Below are 24,277 nucleotides of genomic sequence, written 5' to 3'. Positions count from 1 at the left end.
AGGGGGACGTAGCGCCTGGGAGGATCGCACTATTCCCCCCAGTTCCCCCAACAGGCGCCCCGACCAACTAGAGGAGGCGCTAGTGCAGAGGAGGTGCTAGTGCAGCGACCAGAACATACACCCACATCCAGCTTCCCACCTACAGACATGGCCAATTGTGTCTGTAGGAACACCCGACCAAGCCAGAGGGTAGCATGGGGATTCGAACTGCCAATCCTCGTGTTGGTAGGCAATGGAATAGACCACTACACTACCCAGACGCCCCGAATCAGGGTTTCAACTAAAGAATTTCAGGCTCTTTCCAGGAGGATCTAGGTAGCCCCCCATTACATACCACCTCTTATTACCCTGTTCACATTCTGGTTGGTTAAGTCAACTTTGACCTGGACCACACTAAGTCATACAGCCACAAGGAAGCAGACAAGTGAATAATTCATTCCTCAAAAGTCTCTTATTGTGGGTGAATTTGTATTTTGTGACTGTTTGCATGCTGAGTTACATTTTCTTGCTGTGGCTAAAGAATATCTCAACTCCTCTTCTTTCCATTTCAATCAGTTCTGTGACAGTTTGCAAAATCACAATCTATAGACTGCTGTGTCTATATATTCTCTAAAATGGTACATGAGACTAGTGTACACTGATCAACACTACTGTGGTAATAGTACCTGTAGTTGTTGGTTAATGTCCTGGGTCCCGTTAGCATCATTAGTTATTTGGTGTGTGGCCAACCAGTTAGGACTGAGGGCTGCATGCATTTCTTTTAAGTGACGCTGTTGGGTTAGACAAACAACACACTTATTGTATAAATTGGTCTGTGTGCATTCAAACATTCATAAACAAAAATCCATGTGAATAAATAGGAAACATGTTAATGAAATGATACAACTGGATCAGCTGCAAAAAAAACAAAAACAACTTTTTGCTGCATGTATCATTAATAAAGTACCTATTCCATGTCACATTATCAACAGCAGCCCTGGATTTGTTATCTGGGCTTCAGACTAGGTACTCCATAGGAATATTACCTCTTTACTCATCACTCAACTTTACTGCCCTGAAATAATATCTCTCTCATTGGCTCAACATTTTCTTTCCATTGCTAGTACTCATCTTTTAGACTGTTATGTGGTCACAGGTATATTGTCAGGGCATTAAGGCTCAGACCATTGTACTCATCTATTGGCTAGATGGGGGGGCTGACATACATTGTCTTTATGCACGCTCAATAATCCAGGTAAGGAACTCCCAGAAGGGAGGGGGGCTAAGAGTGCATCTGCCTCCATTTTACAATGTTATGATTGCATCTATTCCCTAATCCTCTGTGAATAGTATACATGGCCATTGAAACTTTAGTTAATGCTCATGGCAATCTGCATATGAAACCGATCGTTGGTTTCGGTCGTTATGCCACTGTATTGTTTAAAAGGGTGGGCAGACCTGCAATCAGTTTGAAGAGGTCACTTAGATGAGTGAAGTTTCTCTTAATGAATGTTGGGTCCAGATGAACTGATTCAACTTTCTGGGGTGCCATACATTGTCATTTAATCGAATTACCCCTTGAATGTAATGAGAATTTAACATCCTCTGAGATTTAACTATGATGTTGGACTATACATATAAATTTGATGGTTATTCATGTTAATACCAATTTACTTATGCTGGTAATCTCAGGAGTTGCACTCAATATAAATCTGTCTGGATACGAGTGTCAGCTAAACACACAAACTGCAGAAAAGTAAGCATGTTTATCTGTGTGCATGCTGAATATGGAATTGAAAACGTTTCTTAAATAAATGCCAAATGGCTTTGTTGTCCACTGGACTCTGTATTAACCCTCGATGCCTCACCAACCGTCACTGAACCTTCAGATCTAAAAGCCTAGTCACCCTCAGACCTACGGTTGATTAGGGGTTGATTGGGTCCTGGACTGGGTCCTGGACTGCTCCGTTGGCACGTGGACACTGCTTGGCATCCTGCGCATCATGTTCTTCATAAATTTTATGTCCATTATAATTCTGTTATCCTCTTTCAATGTTGTATTATGTAAATTGCGTGAACACAACATCCATTGCACGCTGTCCGTCTTGGGAGAGAGATCCCTCCTCTGTTGCTCTCCCTGAGGTTTCTTCTTATTTTTTCTAGGGAGTTTTTCCTTATCCGATGAGAGGGTCTAAGGACAGGATGTTGTGTTGCTGTTAAGCCCACTGAGGCAAATTTGTAATTTGTGATATTGGGCTATACAAATAAAATTGATTTGATTTGATACACAAGGAAGCCAAGAAATACTAGTCAGAAGGAATGTTTAATAGCTCTGCATGATAGATGATAGCTGCTCTTTGGTGGAATCAGATTGTTTTAGGGTGGTGAGATATCTAAAACTGCATTTTCTTGAATATTAGCTGTGTGACCACCTGCCCAAGAATTCAGTGGCAAGTATTGAGTATGTGAAACTAACTTGTTTTCACTCGATTTTTGTGGTTAAATAGGGGTTAACCAAAACATTTAAAGGAAAAAAAAACCAACTTGATATTGTGCAGTCTCCTCCAGCAGGGTTTCTAGATGTTTCTGCCTGTTGGCAAGACTAGCCTGGACCAAACGGAGGACTCTGCACAGGTCATCCATACATCGCTGACCTGACTCTGAACCCTGGACACTATTGACCTTTGACCCCTGTGAGACCAGTTCATTGCCCAGGGTGGCCAGCTCTGGTGAAAGACTCTGTGGCGTGACAAAACAAATTAGGTTATATTCATGTCAGTGAGGAAATACATGGAGCTTTGGGTGCCATCCCAGCAGAACTATATAACTATTTCATTTCATTCATTCATTTCTATTCATTTCACTATTTAATTTCAACCACAGAAAGCCTATGAATGAATGAATAAATGATACCGGTAAATAGTTAATATTGCAATACAAACTTGTTTCTACCAATTTCTATCTGTCCCTTGCATAATTTACATTCAACATTAGTTACAAATCAATGGTTTGTCAATGAGTGAGAGGTCCAGTTTAAGAATAAACAAACCATTTCTTTTTAAAGTAAGGTGTGATAAGTGCTGAGTACAGTGAGGTCATGCACCTGCAGCTGCAGCAAGCAGACCCTCAGGTCTTCTTCATGTGATCCACCAGGTGGGGATTTCAGCAGGTTGTTGAGGGAGGAGAGGGACAGGGACACCCCACACAGCACATCACACAGACCCTCGTCCAGTTTCCAGTGGGAGCCATCCACAGCGATCGCCTGCGACACATTTAAACCATACAAATTAGTCAAGAAGACCTGTTGTTGAGAAGCAGAATGGATTTTCAACAACGTTAATGGGCAAACTGGTCTCATGCACATCAGATATAGACAGCAAGAATCGAATTCACAAGTAAAGCCAAGTCAGGTTGATTTATAAATCAAGATAAAAAACAAAAAAATACCAGAAATGTCCTAAGTGCTGTACATTTGAAATGCAACAAGAAAACAAGAATAGAGGAAGAATACAATTCATAGACTAACATAATAATGCATACAACACCCTTTGCAGACACAAGCACATATGTTCATTCATTCATGCAGTTTCAAAAGGCTACTGATTACAAATAAAGTATTCTATATTTCTTTAAACTGTACATTTTTTATAAAGCATATAAGCATAAGCTTCTTTTATTTTGAGAATTGTTTTGTTTTTTTTCAACCACAAGTTCAAACTTAGTTTAAAAAGCTAAACTCACACTGACCAGTGGCAAACTTGCATCAACAAACTTTTCAGTGGATGAACAGCATGACATGATGAAAAACCCTGAATACATTCAGACCCTGAAGGTGTCCAGTACCAAAGCACTAGCGGACACAGAGCAGCTCAACAGGAGCAACTCGGAGCATGGTGCTTTGCTCAGGGATGCATAATGGACAGTTGTTGATGGTGAAAAAGAATTCAACCTCTCACTTTCCCCACCCAGAGTTTTTCAGAACCAGGAAAATTTAAACAGAAATGCTCACTGGGCTGCTTTTCAAATCTGACCACAAATTCTTAAAAACTTTATAACAAACAACCAAGTTAATAGTTCCTTACCTGATTCACGGCCTCCTCAGCATGGTGGCCTAACTCTCTCAGACTGCCAATGTGGGTTTGGAGCTCTTTCAGGATGTGCGTGTTCACCATGCAGCTCCCTGTTGCACCATTTGGACTTGCAGATGAGTCGGTCACCTTCAGCAGACAGAGAAAAAGAGATGCAGAGTCACGTAGAAATAGATGTGGACAAAGATTGTAAGAAAGACTTACAGACAGACAGACAAAGACAGAGAAGCAGGATGAGAGAGACAGAGAGAGAGATAGAGAGAGACAGAGTGACAGACAAAAAGAGAGGAGAGAGAAAGATGGACAGAACAAAGAGGAGAACAGGCAGGAGTGAGTGAGACAGGTGACTTGTCAAGCTCCACAGAAGTCCATGCACTAGGGGCGTCCGGATGGCGTGGCGGTCTATTCCGTCGCCTACCAACATGGGGATTGCCAGTTCGAATCCCCGTGTTACCTCCAGCTTGGTCGGGCGTCCCTACAGACACAATTGGCTGTCTGCGGGTGGGAAGCTGGATGTGGGTATGTGTCCTGGTTGCTACACTAGCACCTCCTCTGGTCGGTCAGGGCGCCTGTTTGGGGGGGAGGGGGAACTGGGGGGAATAGCGTGATCCTCCCACGCGCTATGTCCCCCTGGTGAAACTCCTCACTGTCAGGTGAAAAGAAGCAGCTGGCGACTCTCCATGTATCAGAGGAGGCATGTGGTAGTTTACACCCCTCCCCGGATCGGCAGAGGGGGTGGAGCAGTGACTGGGACGGCTCAGAAGAGTGGGGTAATTGGCTGGCATCGGTGGAAGAAGTATTCAGAACTTTCACTTAAGTAAAAGTAGCAATACCACGGTGTAAAAATACTTTGTTACAAGTAAAAGTTCTGCATTCAGAATCGTACCTAAGTAAAAGTACAAAAGTATTAGCATCAAAATATACTTAAAGTAGCAAAAGTAAAAGTACTCATTATGCAGAATGGCCCATTTCAGAATCATATATCATGTCATTGGACTATACTTATTGATGCAATAATGTGTTCCATCACTTTAATTTGCAGCTGGTAAATGTGGAGCTAACTTCAATTACTTGATGTACTGCTGGGTAGCTTAGCCTATAAAAATATATCATTATTAGTTGATTTATAATTTTTATTAATAATCTAAATCTGCAAAGTAACTAGTAGCTAAAGGTGTCAAATGTAGTGGAGTAAAAAGTATCATATTTCCCTCTGAAATGTAGTGGAGTAAAAGTATAAAGTAGCATAAAATGGAAATACTTAAGTAAAGTACAATTACCTCAAAATTGTACTTGTACAATTGTACGTCTACAATTGTACAGTACTTGACTAAATGTACTTAGTTACATTCCACCACTGTTGGCCAGATATAAAAACATGTGACAATTAGTCATTCCATACTTTGGGATGGGGGCCCTACCTCTGTGGGACTGTGCAGTGAACTCTCCTCCAGGGCCAGTACACGACTATGAAGGTGCTCCCACTTTCTCTGAGCAGACGCAGCATCGCCCTCAACCGGAAACAACCTAGCAGTGGATTAAAAAAAAAAAAGATACCCAGACTTTCTCTTTCTTTCCTTACTTCTTTCTTAGATAGATTTTTTTGTCCTTTTTATTTCCTGTGTTCAAATCACTTTTTCTGCCCTCTTTCTAATAACTCTTCATTCATTACAATTAGCAATTATTTCAATCTTGCAAGTTAGTCTCGACTATATACTTTCTAATAATGATATAAACTGAAATATATTGTCTTATGATGCAGTAAGTTAATATAAGATGAAATGAAGTAAGAAGTAACAAAAGGATTCATTGTTACTGTGGTGACAGCTGGCTGTGGTCCTCTGAGTCCTGGCTGTGTAGTCGTACCCTGCTGCCCTGTCTGGCGATGGCCTGCGTCAGACCCCTCTGCTCACTCAACTCCTGCTCCAACTCCTGAAGATGGGCCAGTACTGGTCATTAGACACTTTTAGATAGATTACCAACACAGTTACAGGTACAGCCACCCGCTAAGCGTGCCGTCAGAGTCTGAACATGTGAAAACAGAGCCAAATAAGGACAGCTAATAGAATAACAATCTTTCTAACCAATGAAAAGAGCCTGTTTTACGGCGGGATGGTTGCAAAGTTGCTTCTGTTGTCTCTCTGCTGAGTTTCCATGTGACAGGAATATCTATAACCTCAGATGGTATCTTCAGATTGGGTAGTTTTAGACTTTTTCGTGTTCTAATTTTTCCAATTAAACCGTAAAGAAAACAACATTAATGGAAGTGAAAAACACAGAATAGTGGGAGGCCTAAAAGATTGCACGTGATGAAAAGGTTGTAGGTTTGAACACCCACGCTAACAGGGAAGTCAGCATCCCTCTTGCCCTACGAATTCCTTCTTGGGTGATCTTGAGCCAGGCATATCACTAGGAACTGCTTTAAAGGAGCCTCTCTGACAGTGGCAAGGCATGAATTTACTCGGGAGCTCCAAACTGTGGAATCTGAATGCGAACCAAGGTGTTGCTGAGAATAAAACACATTCCTTTACCCTTTTACAGATAAATTACGACCAAAAAAATAATTAAATCATAGCTTGCTGATTTGGGGATAGACCAAACTGAAAAGGTTAAGAACTGTACCTTCTGCTGTTGCACACTGCTCTGTCTGAGGAGTTTGTTTCTTGGTGAGGAGAACATCTCTTGGATACTGGCACTGCGCTGCAACTTAGCCTGCACGGGGCGCTCTCTCTGGGCTAATGGCTTCAAAGCAGAAGGGGCAAGGGAGGAGGATATGATCAGTAAAGTTAAGTTGATATTGTTGGGCAATAATGAAAATCTATGGGTATATAAATACACAGCCCAGGAAAGCACATGGTTGTCCACAACATTTTTACCAAACATAAAAATCTGCATTTCAAGGGTTGAAATTGGCTCAACACACCATCTAGTTTTAAACCAGCCCCGAACCTGGCAAGGCCAATACCGACGACTGGTCGCTTCCTTTTTCTTTTTTGTTACTTTAATCCTTCCTCTGAACACAGAGTTTCTTTTTTCTCTGGAGCATCAAAAACATTTCTTGGACCCTTAGGTTTTTCTGCCATAGCTTCCAAGCCCGGAAGTTTTCTAGCAGAAAGCCCTGAAGGCAAGCCAATTAGAGGCATGCAAACGTTTTCGTCAAACGGAAGTTCAGCTCTGGCCAAGCGATCATTTCTGGTGGACGTAAAACGCACAACTTCTGGTGCTCCAGCGAGGGAATGTCGCCACAGACACCAGATTTAAAAATCCGGTAATTATAAAATACAGTTTTACCTGGTGGTGATGGGCTTAATCATCATTGTGTAAACTTGTTTGGCAAGGGCTTGAATGTCATGGACATTCATTTGATATGTTTTTATATGCAACTTTCTTCACAAATGAGCAACTGAAATTGTGAACTGGTGACAAAGGCACATTCTTTTTTAAATTGTGTAAAAAGGCTTATTAGGGGAAATTGTATGCAATTTGAATTCTGTTAATGAAAACTAGCAAAAAACGTTTGTAAACAAGTTTTTTGTCGACAAAACAAGCTGACATCTAAATAAAACTTCACCTTTCATTCTGATAGAACAAAATTAATATAATAATTTTTGGTAACAAAGGACAAATTTCATTTATTTGTTGCCACTTTTCAGTCTTTTGTCAACAAAATTTACACTGTATTGTACAACCTGAAAGTTTGTGGGGACGTGCCCTGGCCGCACCCGTCTCATTGTCAGGGTATACTCCAACAAAACAGACAGGACAGCGATATACATTATGATAAGTCAAATTAAAGCACGGGGGAAGATTGCAGATCCATTCTGGGAATAGAAATCCTTCCCTTTAAGTTCAACAGTCAATATATTTGAAATCTAGAAGATCCAGTCTGTGAAAATGTTACCGTTTGACAAAAAATGGCTTCCTCCTATTGTTTTTTTTTACAAGTACTAGAGTTTCTTTTAGCTTTGTGGCATCAATCATTTTTGTATTGCGTTACTCTTTTTGCCTCTCCTTCCCGCCCCACCCCAACAACGAGCCCCCAGGTTCGTGGGGATTCAGTGTCTTGCTTAAAGCCCAGGTTCACTATTCTTTAACCCAGACCTCATTACAATGTTGCCGGGCATCATTTTTAGAGATACAAAGATAACAATTTTAGAGACTGCTTTAGCAATGGTTTAAGCCTTCAAAAACCACAATATATCAGTGTGTACTTCACAGTACAGTATAATCACACGTATCTTCATTTATTTTATGTTTATTCAAAATATGTTCGTAATGGAAGCACAATCTGATTTGATTTTGAACAACTTTTTGCAGTTGACGCAGTCCATCCATCTACCATCGGTGCATCAATACTGAAGAGATGAAAGAATGAAAGCCACTTTATTCGACATTGTATTCTTACAACGAATGTGTTCTCTACATTTAACCCATCCTATTGTGTAGCAGTAGTGGGCAGCTGCAGCACCTAGGGACCAGCTCCAGTTCTTCTTTCTATTGTCTTGCCCAGGGGCACAGAAAGGAGTATTAACCCTAACATACATGTCTTTTTGATGGTGGGAGGAAACCAGAGCACCTGGAGGAAGCCCACGCAGACATGGGGAGAACATGCAAACTCCACACAGAAAGGACTTGGGACGGCCTGGGGTTCGAACCCAGGACCTTCTTGCTGTGAGGGAACAGTGCTAAACACTAGACCACTGTGCCCTCCTAGATAGGTGACTATTATGCCTGTTCAACTCTAAATGATGCCTGACAATGTTTTGATGAGGTCTAGGTTAAAAAAAAAAAACGAAGTGAACTTATGTTTGGAGGAGATTTGAACACAATGGATAGTTTCTATAAGGATCTGAGACAAGTTGGCCCCCCTACTCACTTTAACACTCATATAAGGTATCACAGATATCTTATGAGTTTTGTACTCCGAATGATAGATATCCTAATATGCTGAAAAAGTGAAATACGGTATCTGTTCACAAAAAGTTTAAAAGTGCAGAAAATTATTATATAAACACCCCTAACCTTCCATCTATCCCGTGCTATTGTTCAAATGATCACCAATGGGGTTAAGCAGTGATACCACACTAATGCAGCTACCATGTCACAAGTGAAAAGGGGGACAATGGTTGCAACATTTTAGGATGCAATGATGCAGGGGCCAAACCAGTAACGATAGCCAATCTTATTCTAAAACAACATTAAGTTTCAATTCAAAATTGTATACCGACTGCACTGGTCTAAAGTTAGACTTTCTAAGATCAGAACTGACACAGATCCCACATGTGATTGATACAGGCAGACTCCAGCAACTCTGCTGCACATGTTTTGGACATGTTCAAAGTTTTATTCGTTCTGGCAAACCATCTTTGAGACCTTCTCTAAGATATTTGGAAAAGCAGTAGCACCGTCTCCATTCATTGCACTGTTTGGTGTGGCCCCAGTGGACACCCCGCTTAGTAGATGGGAAATCCGCATGTTGGCCTTCTCCATTCTTTTGGCCAGGAGACTGACGCTGTTTAAATGGAAAGACCCAATGCCACCGACATATAGTCATTGGATCAGGGAAGTCATGCACCATCTTAAATTGGAGAAGATTAGATATACTGTCAGAGGGTCCACTCGGGAATTTCAAAGTATTTGGCAACCTTTTTTAACCTTTGTTGAAGATATGGAACCTGACAGCATGACAATGTAACCCTTCTTTTCCCTTGTTTCTAATATAATTTCATTTTACTTGTGTTATTCATTTTCGTTTTATGGATGTCGGGCTATACAAAATGTTTATATGTGCATGGCTGGTATTTGGGGGGTGGGGGTGGGGGAATTGGTTAAGTTTTTTCTGTTCTGTTGGACTTGTTTGGACCGGTGATATAATGTGAAAAGAAAAATACCTTGATCAAAAAAAAACCCGTTAAGTTTCCCTGATTTTTTTTTTTATTCAAGTCGTAAACAAATACATCTTTATTCATGGGTGGCTCCGATAGAAATAACTTCCCTTACCCTGATAGTGTTGGTGCCATACGCTACCCAATGAGCGGAGGAAAAGGAAGAGTTAGTTTCACCCTCACAACCTCTATCCAGTGAGAAGCAAAGGACAACAAACTTGTGAGTCAACATGCCTGGCTGGGTGTGTGTAGAGTGAATGTTTTTACCTGCTCCTGTGGACGTGTGGGTGAGGATGTGTGCTCCTCTCGCTGCTTCTCCTGTAGCTGCAGCTGAAAGGAGACCAGGCTGGTTTTGAGGCGCTTCAACTTGGTGGCCAGGAGCTCTGCTGCCTCCTGGTGGGAATGATCCGCTCCCACATCCCCCTGGTTCTGCTGGTGGGCCTGACCTGGGGCCGTAAGGCTGGCCACCTTCTGCTCTATCTCCAGGAACATCTCCTGCAGACGGTTATTTGGGAACATTTTAGGTGCCTTGTAGAGGATGCATCACACCATTGCATGTACACATCACTTGCATACACACACACACACACATACATACAAATCAAGTCAGATTTGTACTTAAGAGACTTTAAAGCGGTGGTCACCAACCCTGCTCCTGGAGAGCTACTGTCCTGCTGGTTTTCACTCCAACCTTAATTTAACATATCTGATTCAATCAATCAAGGTCTCGGTCAGTGGTAATTAGTAGAATCAGGTGTGTTAAATTAGGGTTGGAGTGAAAACCAGAAGGATGGCATCTCTCCAAGAACAGGGTTGGGGACCATGGAGAGTGCATTGAATGGAAAGGTGCGAATGAAACGGGATTATCAGAGCAACAAAGGACACATACGTGTGAATAAAAACAACACAGAAAACATTTAAAAACACCCATTTGTACATCATATGTGCACACATACATTGTCTGCATCTGCACATTCACAAAATTGTGCACAACGGTTAGGAGGTTTTGAAGACATGACCTTTATAAATCAGTCTTAGCACTGGTCAAGAAACAAACAAAACAAAGCAGACACCTCAGACTTTATAAAATCATTAATGATAAGTAGCAGGAGCATTATATAATTCCAACAATATCAATGCACACGTTAAAAAATAGTGCTGGGAGACTGCCAATGAAGACACAACAAATACATGGTGGACTGGTCCAATATAGTGCTGGACTCTGACTGTATCTATTCTAAAGGCTATGGCCACTCAAACTTATAGTGAATGCTAGAAGAACCCCGCTACAATGTAGCGGTTTGGTTATCCACCCGTCTAAATCTCCCTCCTCTTCATCCTGCCAGCTAACCGCCTTCCCCCTGCCCCTAAACCCCCCCCCCCACTCCAACTCCCTCCCCCCAAATGCTCAGAATCATCTGAAATGCCGAGAAAAGTGGTTTTTAGCCATTTTTAGAAAATGCATATTTTGCATAATTGTGCGTAATTATTATAATTATTTTAATTTTCTGCTATTTTTCTGGTCCTCTCTGGAACAATACCTACCACCTCCAAAAAAAATTAGGATCATAAGTGCATTTTTGCAAAAATGCATATATTTTGCATAATGCCAAAACATTTCTAAGACCCAGAAAAAGTTTTATATAGGTGAAAAAATCAAAGATGCTCAGAATCATCTGAAATGCCGAGAAAAGTGTTTTTTAGCCATTTTTAGAAAAATGCATATTTTGCATATTTATGCATAATTATGCATACTTTTAATTTTCTGGGATTTTTCCCTTACTCTCTGAGACAATACCTACCACCTCCAAAAAGAATTAGGATCATAAATGCTTTAGTTTTCGGTCCCGCTATCTACACTAACTAACACACACACACACACACACTAACACACATTCCGAAAATATATGAGTAGATATGAGTCTAGCCATGCAAATAGTCTGTTGTATGCCTTAAGATGACCCTTCGCACTGTTTGTGTATGGACCACATTTGTATTTAAATCCTCACATTTCCGTACACCAACCAGGCAAATTCCCATGCATGTTTTGCAGTTAGCAAATACAGCAATGACTGAAAATCGATCCCAGAACAATATGCTTTTCAGTTTACATGGCGGCAAAAAAAAGTTTAGCGGCTAACAGTGTGCAGATTTTTGAGAGTGTGACAGGTTTCTGTACTGTCATGAGGTTTTACCCGAGGCATGGAGCCACACTCTTTGTCTGTCTCTCACTTGACACACAATCTCTACCTCATTTTTTTCTTTCTTTCTCTCTCTCTCTCTCTCTCTCTCTCTCTCACACACACACACACACACACACACGGGGGGGGGGGGGGTCCACTGGATTTGCGGACATTCGGGGCTTAGTCCGGACTTCTGTAGGGGGCTCCAGGGGGATCTTCCCTAGAAAAGTTTTTTATAAACAAGCTCTATTTTGATGCTTTTTTCATGCACTCTGGCACCTTATTATAGTTGTACTTGAAGTTCATTTAGATTTAAATCGAAATGATGGTTAACATGTTTGTGCCTACAGTGAGTCGTTACCGTTTCAGTTCGGTTTATGGAAACTTGATTTATTTGTCAGAAAAGCCCTGCTAAAGGATGTTAAAAGTGTGCCGCGGGATCAGACGAGTACGGCCCGCTAGCTAAACGGCACCTACAGTCACGATGAAGAGAATTTCTCTCCACCGTGACTGTAGGTGCCGAATCCAATTCACATTGTAACCGGTTATTTTCTTGCCCGGTGCGGGATTACTAACCGCTCGGCTGAAGGGTCAGACCCGTTAGCTAGGGGCTAACGTGTCTTATTAGTAGGTTACAATATCATGAATCAACGGGCAGTTTCAACCATTACTGAAAAGTTACCACGAGTGCTAAATTCTTACCCTTCCTTGTCTTTTGGAAAAATCCAAAAAGGTTGATTTGGTTTTTCTCCTGCACGCTCTTCAATTTCTCCTCGACCCGTCTCTTCCCGCTTTAAATTGTGTCACGTGACTAGGCGCTGACCACCAGACCCTCCCACACACGCGCAGCGCGCGCGCGCACACGGCGTTAGTTTAGTACCTGTATTTATTTTGACAGGCTATGTTACGAAGACTATCGGTCATTCGCACGCGTTAACGACAGGCTCACGTTAAAGACTAAATTCGCGGCTACACTCAAAACGTTCGCGACTTAATCCCCGGCAAAATAACCTGACGAGTGTTATTATATTTGCCTTTTCCTTGTGTTTTCTTTCGTTGTCCCAGCTGTCTGTTAAGCCCACTGTGACACTCATTTGTAACTTAATATACTGTAGCGAATTCAGGGAGCAGCTCGGGATGGGGAGACCGTGAGGTCATAGGAAGCGCGTGCGCCCAGAGGCGTGAGGGAGCTGACACGCTTCCCGAAGGAGGGGGGGGGGGGTTGTGTAACTTGCATGTATAAGTAGACACGTTGGCCGCTGGCCTACGGGTCTGGCCCTTTAGTCGAGCGATCAGCGATGTCTCCCACGGTGCGGGCGATACGGGTTCGTGTCCCAGCCGCGGCAGTTCCTGTGGTTGCCCCCCAAATTCGCTACATTGGTGTCAGAAGTGGAAGGGTCCGACCCGTTAGTCAAGGACCAAGTGTCTACTTATCCATGCACGTTACACTACCCCCCTCCTTCGGGACGCGCTTCAGCTTATCACACCCTCACTCTCTGGGCGCACGCGCTTCCAATGATCTCACGGTCTCGCCATCCCACTTCTGACACCAATGTAGCGAATTCAGGAGGCAGCCCAGGAACCGCCACAGCCGGGACGCGAACCCATATCTCCCACTCCGCAAGCGACAACATTAACCAGTCGACTAAAGGGTCCGACCCGTTAATCAAGGACCAACGTTTCTACTTGTCCATACACGTTACAATACTTTTAATCTGATCAATTGTAAAAAAAACAAAACAAACAAAACAGAGAAATTATTCAATTAAATATTTGAGGTTAGGGACCAGATTAGATCCAGGTCATAAAGAAGGTGTTTTCTAGACAGAGGGTCCTTAAGAAAGTAAAGTCATGCTAAAGCAAATTTGAAAAGGAGGCAAGATCCTATCAGAGGCAGTCCCCCCCCCCAAAAAAAAACAACCTTGCATCAAATCCAGTGTGCGTGCCACCGGGCCGGGTTTAAACTTTGAAACTCTAATGGCGAGATCATGTGACACAGCCAGCAATGAACGACTCCCTGGACAGGTACCAACTGGGTCATCCCATGTAGACTGAGGACATACTGATGACGTCTTCAAAACGAGTGGTGCAATTAATACTGAAAAAATAAATACTGATGGTCTGGCGGCCTGTCCAGGATGTCTAGCCCGCCTGCCGCCCAATGACTGCTGGGATAGGCTCCAGGATCCCCGTGACCCTGAGAGCAGGATAAGCGGTTTGGATAATGGATGGATGGATGTTCTCAGTTCAAAGCGGATGCTGTGCGTATTCCCAAATATATAAACTCTGTACCAACAAATAAGGGTTCCCATGCACTACGTCCCCCTGGTGAAACTCCTCACTGTCAGGTGAAAAGAAGCGACTGACGACTCCACATGTATGGGAGGAGGCATGTGGTAGTCTGCAGCCCTCCTCAGATCAGCAGAGGGGGAAGAGTGGCTACGGGGATGGCCCGGAAGAGTGGGGTTACTGGCCAAGTACAATTGGGGAGAAAAAAGGGGAAAATTCCAAAAAAAAAAAAAACATGTCTGGGAGAGAAATTAAGGTATCATCTATGAAAGAGGCTGCATTTCTTATTTAGAGCTGAAACACATACAGAGCCAAGCTTTGTAAAAACAAAATAAATAAATATTAGATTAACAGTTGATGTCTATGAATGAGTTCCAGACTTTCTGGATGATGGCCTGCATTGCTAATTGGAGTCTTCAATAGCTGGTTTTAGGAAAGAGTAATTTTCAATCACGGACATTGTGAAGACTGTTAGAGAACAATGTCTTTATGCATGCTCAATAATCCAGGTGAGGAAATCACAGAAAGTTGAATCAGTTCATCTGGACACGTTTATTGAGAGAAACGTTTCATCACTCATCTAAGCGACCTCTTCAGTCTCAACTGACTGCAGGTATCCCCACCCCCCACCCTTATAAACAATACAGCTGCGTCATGACCAAACCAATGATCAGTTTCATATGCAAACTGTTGTGACCATTAATTAGAGTTACAATGGTCATGTGTACCATTCACAGGATTGAGGAACAGATGCAATCACAGCATCGTAAAATGGTGATAGATATACTCTTAGGTCATCCCTGAACCGAGTTGGGGGGGGGGGCTGAGTGTACATCTGTCACCATCTTACAATGCTGTGATTGAAACTATTCCCAAATTCTCTGTGAATAGTACAAATGGCCATTGCAATTTGCATACGAAAACGATCGCTGGCTTCGGTCGTGATGCGACTGTATTGTTTATAAGGGTGGGGATACCTGCAGCCAGGTGAGACTGAAGATGATGTCACTTAGATGAGTGATGAAACGTGTCCAGATGAACAGATTCAATTTTCCGTGTTAGAGAATAGCGTTTTGTTGTCCTTTAAGGTGCTTTGAATGGTAGTCCATGTATATGCCGGTGTGGAGCTGGCACACTCTTTTATTTGCCATACATGTAAGTCAGTGAGTACGTTGTCGGGCACCAACAGATGAGAACTGGACCTTTTGAGTATGTTACATTGGAATATTTGATTTAGTGTTTCTCTTATTTCCTTAAAGATTTCAAAGCTCAAACCTACTGAAGTTCGTATTCTTTATCTCAAATAACAGTTTGACAGCACTGTACTGTGTTGTGACTAAAATATCCCCTTATAAGAGGATCTAATTTCTTTCTAAGTATAAAAAAGATCAGAATAGTTCAAACCCTGGATTGCAAACCTTGGATCGGACCTGTCTATATCCAAGCTGATAGGACACTGTGCGTGCAGTACTCCAGTGAGTCCTGCAAACTCAGTTTTGCTGCGTGTGATTGGAGAGGTACAAGTTGATACTAGATGAGCACTGCTAATCTGAAAACACCGTAGGTTATTTGTTTCCAACATCACCAGTGTTTTCCGAGTTGGCCACCACTTCTGCAGCTGTCTGCACCGCTGAAATGCAAATACTAGCATCTGCATATTGGCAGGCCTTTAGTGTCTGCTCAACCTTGCTCGCTTGCTCTAAAGTCGTCTGTTCCCTAAAGCGACAGCAGCATGTTTACATAGACTATCTCAGACAAACATAGCATGCTTTTAATTTTCGTAAGGATATTTTAAACAGTTTACCAAGCATGATTGGAGCACAAATCGGTCAAATGACCTCATGGATCACAACAGAATCCTGAAATAGGAACTGAGACAGAGTCAATCTTAACACCAACCATCTGTAGCTACAAGAAAACGTGACGTTTTCTTAACTTGTATGACTCCATAGAAGTTTGACCGAGCACTCTGTTTCAGCAGAGTCATTCACACACCATCATCTTTCTGTCCTGCACGGCTGTGGTCCTTTATTGCCTAAATAAGTCCGCAGCAGCAGCTGCAGGGCACACAGAGCAGAGTTCTTCACTCACACTGACCATCTAGAGTCCTCTAGAACCCCTGCACATAGACGGTCTCTGAGTAACAAGGGTGCTTCCTCAAGCCCTGAGCCCAAGAACCAATAAAGTCTCAACAAGGAAAGAGAAGGAACAATAAAAGGCACAAGCCAAAAACAAAAGGGAAAGTTTCCCCATCTGTTTACTGAAAGGATTCAGCCTGGAATGCCACCAACATGCAGTACATTATTAACCCGGGCTCACAGGTGTATTGTTTCCTATTACATCTGTTTGCTGTGGTTCTGACCTGTTTCCTACTCAGGACCGATCACTTGTGTAGTGATCTATGGAGCTGATGCTGCTTCTGCTGCTTAAGACCAGACAGGAGTCCCACACTGATTCTTAAAATAGAAATGTCCCTTTATGTAGCTATACAGCACAAATCACACACCATTCAAGATGATTGTCATTTAGCAGTCATTTTTATGAAGAACATGTTACAGTGGCATTGGTGTGTATACATGTTTAGAATAAGAGGCCCTTGTGAAAGTGGAGGCCCCGACCCTAGCAGTATAATGGGCATGCTTGGCCCATTGAGATACAAGGGGAATGGAACCATCCACCTTACTGGTATTGGTGCCATGCTCTGCCCTCTGGGCTGCAAAGGATTGGGAGACTAACACACCACACGCACACACACACGCATAAACACAATGTTCCCTCTTTTATCCATCAGTATTTTTTGAACATAATTTGAATAATGTGACAAACCTGTTTATTCAAAGCTCCTTGCATACAAATTTGTCTCGACTTCTCCCAGTATCTCTTCCCAGTTTGTGTAAGGAGTCCTGGTCCCGGGTCAATCTGTCTCTTGACTGTAACACCAGCTACATCATGTAGTTTGGTAGGGAACATTTAAATCTTTTGCCTTTTTTTTTTAAATTTAAAGTTAGATTCGACCTGAGATATAGTGAGACTTGAAATAAGGAAGCGACGAGTAACCATTTCAAGATGATTCCCCGATAAGTCATATTTATCTAAATCTACACTGTGCAACTTGAAATTATCATATTGTCATGTGACCAATGACCTCATATTGTTACGATTCTCAGGGGATTGCCTACATGTGGCTTTAGGAGAAGTATGCTGACATTTTCTAAGACTAGATGTTCTGATTTGAAACCATTTTGCCGCCTCCATGTCACATGACATTCGTGTTTGACTAGAGTCCAAAACAATACACCCTTGATAAATATAAGATAAATATCTGCTGCAGGGTAAAAACACAGTCATTGATAGAGGACTTACCGCCTGCCGCAATCTATACTAATCTATCCAAACATATGGCAGATGTTGAGTGTCCATCTAACAGCAGCAATACAAATGCTTTGTCTGTGTGCTTACCTGGCAGGTGAGGAGTTGCTGCTCTACACTGTGCTGCATGCTGACGGGATCTGAGTATGAGCCGGCCGAGCTCGGTGGAGCTCCCGCGCTTCTCTGGGCTGTGTGCAGCCAAAGCTCCAGCTGGTTGGCCTGCTGCAGGCAGACATGAAGCAAGCACTCCCTGGGACAGGGCCCAGACTCAGACCCTGCTGCCTTCGGTTCCACCAGGGCCTGGGACAGACACACACACACACACACACACACACACACACACACACACACACACACACACACACACACACACACACACACACACACACACACAGCTATCAGCTGTCTGCTGTACATACCACCCACTCCCAGGGTCACAGACAGTGGTGGTAGAAGTTGACACTAGCTGTACAGTCTGTAGAGTTGACCCATATAATTACAGTATAGATACCTACCTCTAGATACCTACCTCTCAAGGTGTCACCTCCCACACTTCTCATCTATTTCACCGTCTCCCTCTTTTTCTCCCTCATAAGCTCCTTCCCTCCCTTTCTCAGTTTCCCTCACTTTTGTTAAGTGTTTCTCTTCTCTCTCTCTCTCTCTCTCTCTCTCTCTCTCTCTCTCTCTCTCTCTCTCTCTGCTTGATCTTTCTTTTTCTTCCCATACAGCTCCACCCACCTGTGGCAGAAACTACTTCCTGGAGTGGGGCTAGGCTCCAGTGACAGGGACATTATCATCAGAGAGAGAGAGAGAAAGAGAGAGAGAGTATGTGTGTGTGAGAGAGAGAGAGAGCAAGCATGAGGGTGAGAGCGAGAGTGTGTGTGAGAGAGCGAGAGAGAGAGAGAGAGAGAGAGAGAGAGAGAGAGAGAGAGAGAGAGAGAGCAAGAGTGTGTGTCTGAGGGAGAGAGAGAGGTGTGCTTTGAGCCACAGGGGTGGAGCCAGCGTTAACACATAGGGCTGTGTTACAGTGTCTGTCAGTTGAATAAGCAGTAAGTAGACCATTCCTTCCTAGTTTCCTCTTCGGTTCATAAGGGCACCAGCAGTTTGTCAGGTTTTAGTCATTTATCTCTGTGAAGAATTCCCCACTCTTTTATTTTCTTGCTTCTTATCATCCCTCTATTCAAATGCTGTTCCCCCCTCATTTGAAATGGACTGACTCAATGCAATGTAATGAGATCCCTTTTTTCACTCTGCACAACTTATATTTATCCCTTGGCACTCAAATGTGCCAAACCGACTGTACAGTAACCATCTATCTATTTTCTCGCAGGTCTGAGTACTCTGCGTTACTAAGCATGGAGACTGTCAGTAAGCTGACGCAGCTTTCACGAGGAAGTCAACACCACGAGTCAACAAACGCTGTTTGGGTGTTATGATTATTCACTCAAAAAGGATTACTGAAACCATCACGCCAATCTGCCAGGCTCGGGTGTGAGTAAGCCCATTACACATGTAATGTGGTTGAGTGGAAGGGAAATTCAAAACGGTCAATGTATCTGGCACCATCAAACCATTCACCAGGCTTAATCTGTTAAAACCCACTGTGGCATGATGGGATAAAATGTTGAATTAGTCGTCCGGTAAACCAAAACACTAGACTGTTATGTTGTGAACAAACAGTAGGGTGGTCAACACTGTCTATCTGTGAGTATTTTTGTGCAACATTTCTGTGAACCAAGTCCCATCTCTGAGTCCACCCTTGCACGGTTAGAGAGGGTTAGGAGGAGGGAGGAGGTCTGTGCTGTGAGGTTGACGGATTCAGGAGTGTATCGTGCGGGTACCGGAGCTGAAAGTGTGCTTACCAGGGCTGCAGCAGGATGCAAGCCCTCCGCGCCGTCCCGATGCAGGGGTCCGACTGTGCTCTGACGGGTGCTGTATGTGGTGGTGGGTGGTTGTGAGGTGAGGACTCCTGCTGGCACAGGCTGGGCTGTGCTTTTGAGCCAACAGGGTGTATGCATGTGTATGGTTGATTCGGTGGGTGCAGCAGCTACTGACTCTACAGGTTGAGTCTGTGTCAAATGCAGCCCAGCCTGCGTTTTCTCTGAGCTGGGTGGAAAACGTGGGTCTGTGGGCTTCTTCTCTGGTGCTAACAGAGCCTTTCCGGAAGATGGATAATCCAGGGGAACCAGGCGGTCAGATGTCTCCACTGACCCGACACCACCGTTTGCATCAGCAACAACAGAGGTCTGGACATCTTTCACAACAACCGATTCCCCTCGTGTGAGCTCGCCAGATGTGTATGAGCCTGTGGTGTGTGTGTGTTGAGAAGGTGTGCACTGCGAGTGTGTGTCTGCCGTGTGTGTCTTCAGCTCCTCTGAGCCGCTGTCATCCCCCTTCCATGCAAGCACCCTCTGTCCCATCATGAGCTCCTGACACAGGAAAAAAAAAAAAGAAAAAAGAAAGAGACGAGGGAGTAGATCATTGTTGTGGATTTATTTGTTTTTGAATGTTTTTTTTTCATGTTCTGCTGCGCAAAGGGGAGCTGGAAAATGTCCACAAAATAGCAAGAAGAAAAAATGTGAACAGTCTACAAGTACAGTACATGCAGTAAAATGTAAGAAGTCTAACCAGTGCTGCTCTTGGGTGAAAACCTTAAAACCCCTCCAACCAAACCAAAATAATAGTATACTTTTCAGGGCCTATTTCTTTCTTTTTTAAACCCCCCCCCTTTCTCTCCAATTGTATCCGGCCAATTACCCCACTCTTCCGAGCCATCCCGATCACTGCCCCACCCCCTCTGCTGATCCAGGGAGGGCTGCAGACTACCACATGCCTCCTCTGATACATGTGGAGTCGCTGGCCACTTCTTTTCACCTGATAGTGAGGAGTTTCGCCAGGGGGACGTAGCGCATTGGAGGATCACGCTATTCCCCCCAGTTCCCCCTCGAACAGGTGCCCCGACCGACCAGAGGAGGCACTAGTGCAGCGACCAGGACACATACCCACATCCAGCTTCCCACCTGCAGACGCGGCCAATTGTGTCTGTAGGGACCAAGCTGGAGGTAACACAGGGATTCGAACCACCGATCCCCATGTTGGTAGGCAACGGAATAGACCGTTACGCTACCCGGACGCCCCCTATTTCTTAATTTTTAGACTAAACAGCCACACATTAACTGAAATTATACCGTAATGGTCTTTGAATGGCCAAAAGTGGTCATACAATTTTAGACCAATCAAGGACTCACTACAGTCCTTTTGCAGTGGGTAAAAGTAAACAAACAAACAAACAAAATGGTGTTGAGAAGGTTTTCACTTGTAAACAGCACTGTCTTGATCTCTATTAATGTTAAAGCAGTGCATTTCCATGGCCATAAGAAATCATAGCAGAGAAACGTCCCCACAGTCTACAGGTCGTCTCGAGACAGTGACTTTTCATTGTGATTCAAGGTGACGGGGAATCCGTCTCCAGTCCGTCCTGCTGCCAGGCAGGGACAGTAATGCAGAATAAATATTCAGTTAATCAATTATTAATCAGTTATGTAAACAGCCCAGTCTGAAAATTGAGGGAAATAATTTTGCTGACCTCGTGAAAATACAAAAAGCAGATAAATATCGTGACTAAGCAAACAGGTGGCTTTTCTACTAACACATAAAATTGCTGCCTTGCTAAATAAAGCTTCGATATCCTCGGCTCAGTCGCTGATCAGAAGTTTAATATATTACTTTATGTGGTTCAGATCTTAAAGAGTGTTTAGTCAAATCCATGACACATTATTTAAAAAAAAAGACATTTCACAAAAGTGACTATTAGTACATTTTGAGTGAATTAAAAAGGAGTCAAACGTCTTTCAGAAATTCTCGTCAAACCTCTGACAGTAAGGTCTACACAAAAACACACCGTTTATTAAAAACATTCAACCCACATGCTGGAAACTATTAGAATCTTTACTTATTCGGGGAAAATTATTGGTTTGGTTTATGGTTAGCCTTAATCTGTCGCACACCATCTGACTAAGCTGCAGATAATGTGCTAAGAGCCGTGCACTACATGCACAACAGAGCTGTGTCATCTGCAAATATGCAGACACACTCACAGAGAGCTGGTGAGCTCAGTAGTCCTTCATGTAAACAACTAGCTAAACCTACCAAAAGCAGGTTTGCAACACACTTTATACCACCTGCAGACTAACTTCATTAGTCCAATAGTCGAATCACCTATCCTTTTCCAGAAAACATCCCAGGTAGACCTACTGGAATCTAAATAGACAACGTAAACAGAGTAGCTGCAGGGGTCCTACTCGATGCTCATGTGATTACAAGTCTCCGCACCATGTAAATGCACTGTAAGGTGGACAGATGAAACAGGCCTGAAAAGGTGTTTGTGGCTTTCGGCCTGGTTCTAATTGCAAACTGAGAGGGGGGGGGGTCTATTAAGTTTCTAGTGGGGCTCTAGAAGTTCTAGATCTAGGAGACTACACATCGCTGCTGGGACTCGGGGTCCAGTTTGGAGAGGCTTACGGACGAGGGTGTGTTTACCATGCTGTCAGGCAGGCACTGTGTCGTGACTGTGCTCTGGTGTTTGGAGGGGTCTTCGGGCGTGCTCATTCCTGAGGCAGCAGAAAGGCCCTCTACGTCCTGAAGAAACACCATCAGGGTTATAACGTAAATCACATGTCACCTTAACCAACTCTGTAGTCTTCTACTCTGTAGGGTTAGACAAACCCCTGAAAAAATGACTCACTGGTACACTCGGTTTTAATGTGAAGTTATGAAATGTTAAGTATATCTATTCATATGTGTGCTGCTGAGTTATCAAAAGTTACTTACGGCTTTCTTAGAGCAACAGGTCAATCCATTACATTGTCAAAACAAATAAATTCACTCAATTTTAAGTAAAAAGCAATCCAGGAACATTGGTTTTGATTCGGTTTGGGTAAACTTTCAATTACAGGAAAATGGACCCGGGCAAGAGCTAGCTATCAGCTACCCCCCCCCCAAAAAAATGAATTTGGCCAATTATCCCACTCTTCCGAGCCATCCCGGTCACTGCTCCACCCCCTTTGCTGATCCGGGGAGGGCTGCAGACTACCACATGCCTCCTCCGATACATGTGGAGTCGCCAGCCACTTCTCTTCACCTGACAGTGAGGAGTTTCACCACGGGGATGTAGCGTGTGGGAGGATCACGCTAATCCCCCCAGTCCCCCCCCCCCCGACCAGGTGCCCGAACCGACCGGAGGAGGCGCTAATGCAGTGACCAGGACACATACCCACACCAGGCTTCCCACTCGCAGACACGGCCAATTGTGTCTGTAGGGACACTCGACCAAGCCGGAGGTAACATGGAGATTCGAACCGGTGATCCCCATGTTGGTAGGCAACAGAATAGACTGTTACACTACTCAGAAGAGCTAGCTAGATTTGCAGGCACATGTTAGGTGTTCAGCTGACCTTGTTATATGGAAGGACTACAATGAGTGCAACACAAGAACATGCTTAGATTCCTACATTACAGGAGACTGATGAGAAACAATGGTTCACAGCATAATTTGATTTGGATGGCAAACAGTAACAGGACAAATAACAGGTGGATCCTAACTTCATAAAACCAGATATTTTTTTTTTTGTTTATGGTAGGATAATTAGTTTACCTGTCTGTCAAGTTGGGTTTGTTTGCCGGTGGCCCGGCTGTGTTTTGTGGCAGCTTCAGTCTTTCCTGTGGCAGGAAGCGCAGCGCCCTGCCGCCAAGCAACAAAACAGCCATTACAGTCGTTAGAATAAAGATTATATCAACACGATTGTGTTAATAGTGAAAAATTGAGAGAAATTACTTTATACGGATATTAACTACCAGTAACTTATTATGAATGTGCAAATTGTTTGCATATATATATATATATATATATATACATACATACATACATACATACATACATACATACATACATACATACATGCACACATGTATTTATTTATTTATTGCAGACTTGTTAGACATTGCTCCATATTGTCATCTAGAGGAAGAAGGAAAACCCAGACAGATGTGCAGAGAAATGGATGGGAGGTGGGAAAACAGATTATTAGAAATCGGCGGCATGGTTCAGGAGAAGAAAATAGTTTTAATAAGTACATTTCGAAGGATCGAAAAGAGAGAGGGATGCAGAGGAGGAGGAAGATGACAGAGTCTGAGAAGATAAGGTGAGCTGGTGATGGGGGGAGGAGGCCTCGGTGCCAGGAGAGAAGCAGTGAAATATATGAAGATCGGACTACGGTTGAGTCATGGGTACAAAACAATTCAGGGGGCATTTGTTTTCACCAGCTTCAAGCACCAGATCGGTGGGGTTTACCACTTCAGAACAGGTACTATAAGCATGTTTTGGGCATTTTTTCTAAAGGGTCAAAGGACTCTAAAATGAGCCCAAATATTTTCAAAAGATTGTTCCACATTCTGTGTCCTATATGTACTATGTGGGAAACCTCAA

The 24,277-nt window shown here is 43.3% G+C and overlaps 1 protein-coding gene across 1 annotated transcript in view; it reads right to left on the bottom strand.

Moving 5' to 3' along the window:
* Window positions 1-24,277, bottom strand: part of syne2b (spectrin repeat containing, nuclear envelope 2b) — a 268,255-nt gene that overhangs the window by 104,419 nt on the left and 139,559 nt on the right. The window contains exons 82-92 of the mRNA XM_056295430.1: window positions 22,333-22,431; window positions 19,656-20,222; window positions 17,884-18,093; window positions 10,266-10,447; window positions 10,164-10,186; window positions 6,690-6,802; window positions 5,884-5,999; window positions 5,489-5,594; window positions 4,062-4,196; window positions 3,083-3,241; window positions 2,524-2,718 (exon numbers count right to left, since the gene is read on the bottom strand). Coding sequence (XP_056151405.1) covers window positions 2,524-2,718; window positions 3,083-3,241; window positions 4,062-4,196; window positions 5,489-5,594; window positions 5,884-5,999; window positions 6,690-6,802; window positions 10,164-10,186; window positions 10,266-10,447; window positions 17,884-18,093; window positions 19,656-20,222; window positions 22,333-22,431 — 1,905 coding nt within the window. The remainder of the gene's footprint in view (window positions 1-2,523; window positions 2,719-3,082; window positions 3,242-4,061; window positions 4,197-5,488; window positions 5,595-5,883; window positions 6,000-6,689; window positions 6,803-10,163; window positions 10,187-10,265; window positions 10,448-17,883; window positions 18,094-19,655; window positions 20,223-22,332; window positions 22,432-24,277) is intronic.

The sequence above is a fragment of the Lampris incognitus genome, chromosome 16 (assembly GCF_029633865.1).
Source record: "Lampris incognitus isolate fLamInc1 chromosome 16, fLamInc1.hap2, whole genome shotgun sequence".
Taxonomy (NCBI): domain Eukaryota; kingdom Metazoa; phylum Chordata; class Actinopteri; order Lampriformes; family Lampridae; genus Lampris; species Lampris incognitus.
This window is presented reverse-complemented; position numbering and strand designations above follow the sequence as displayed.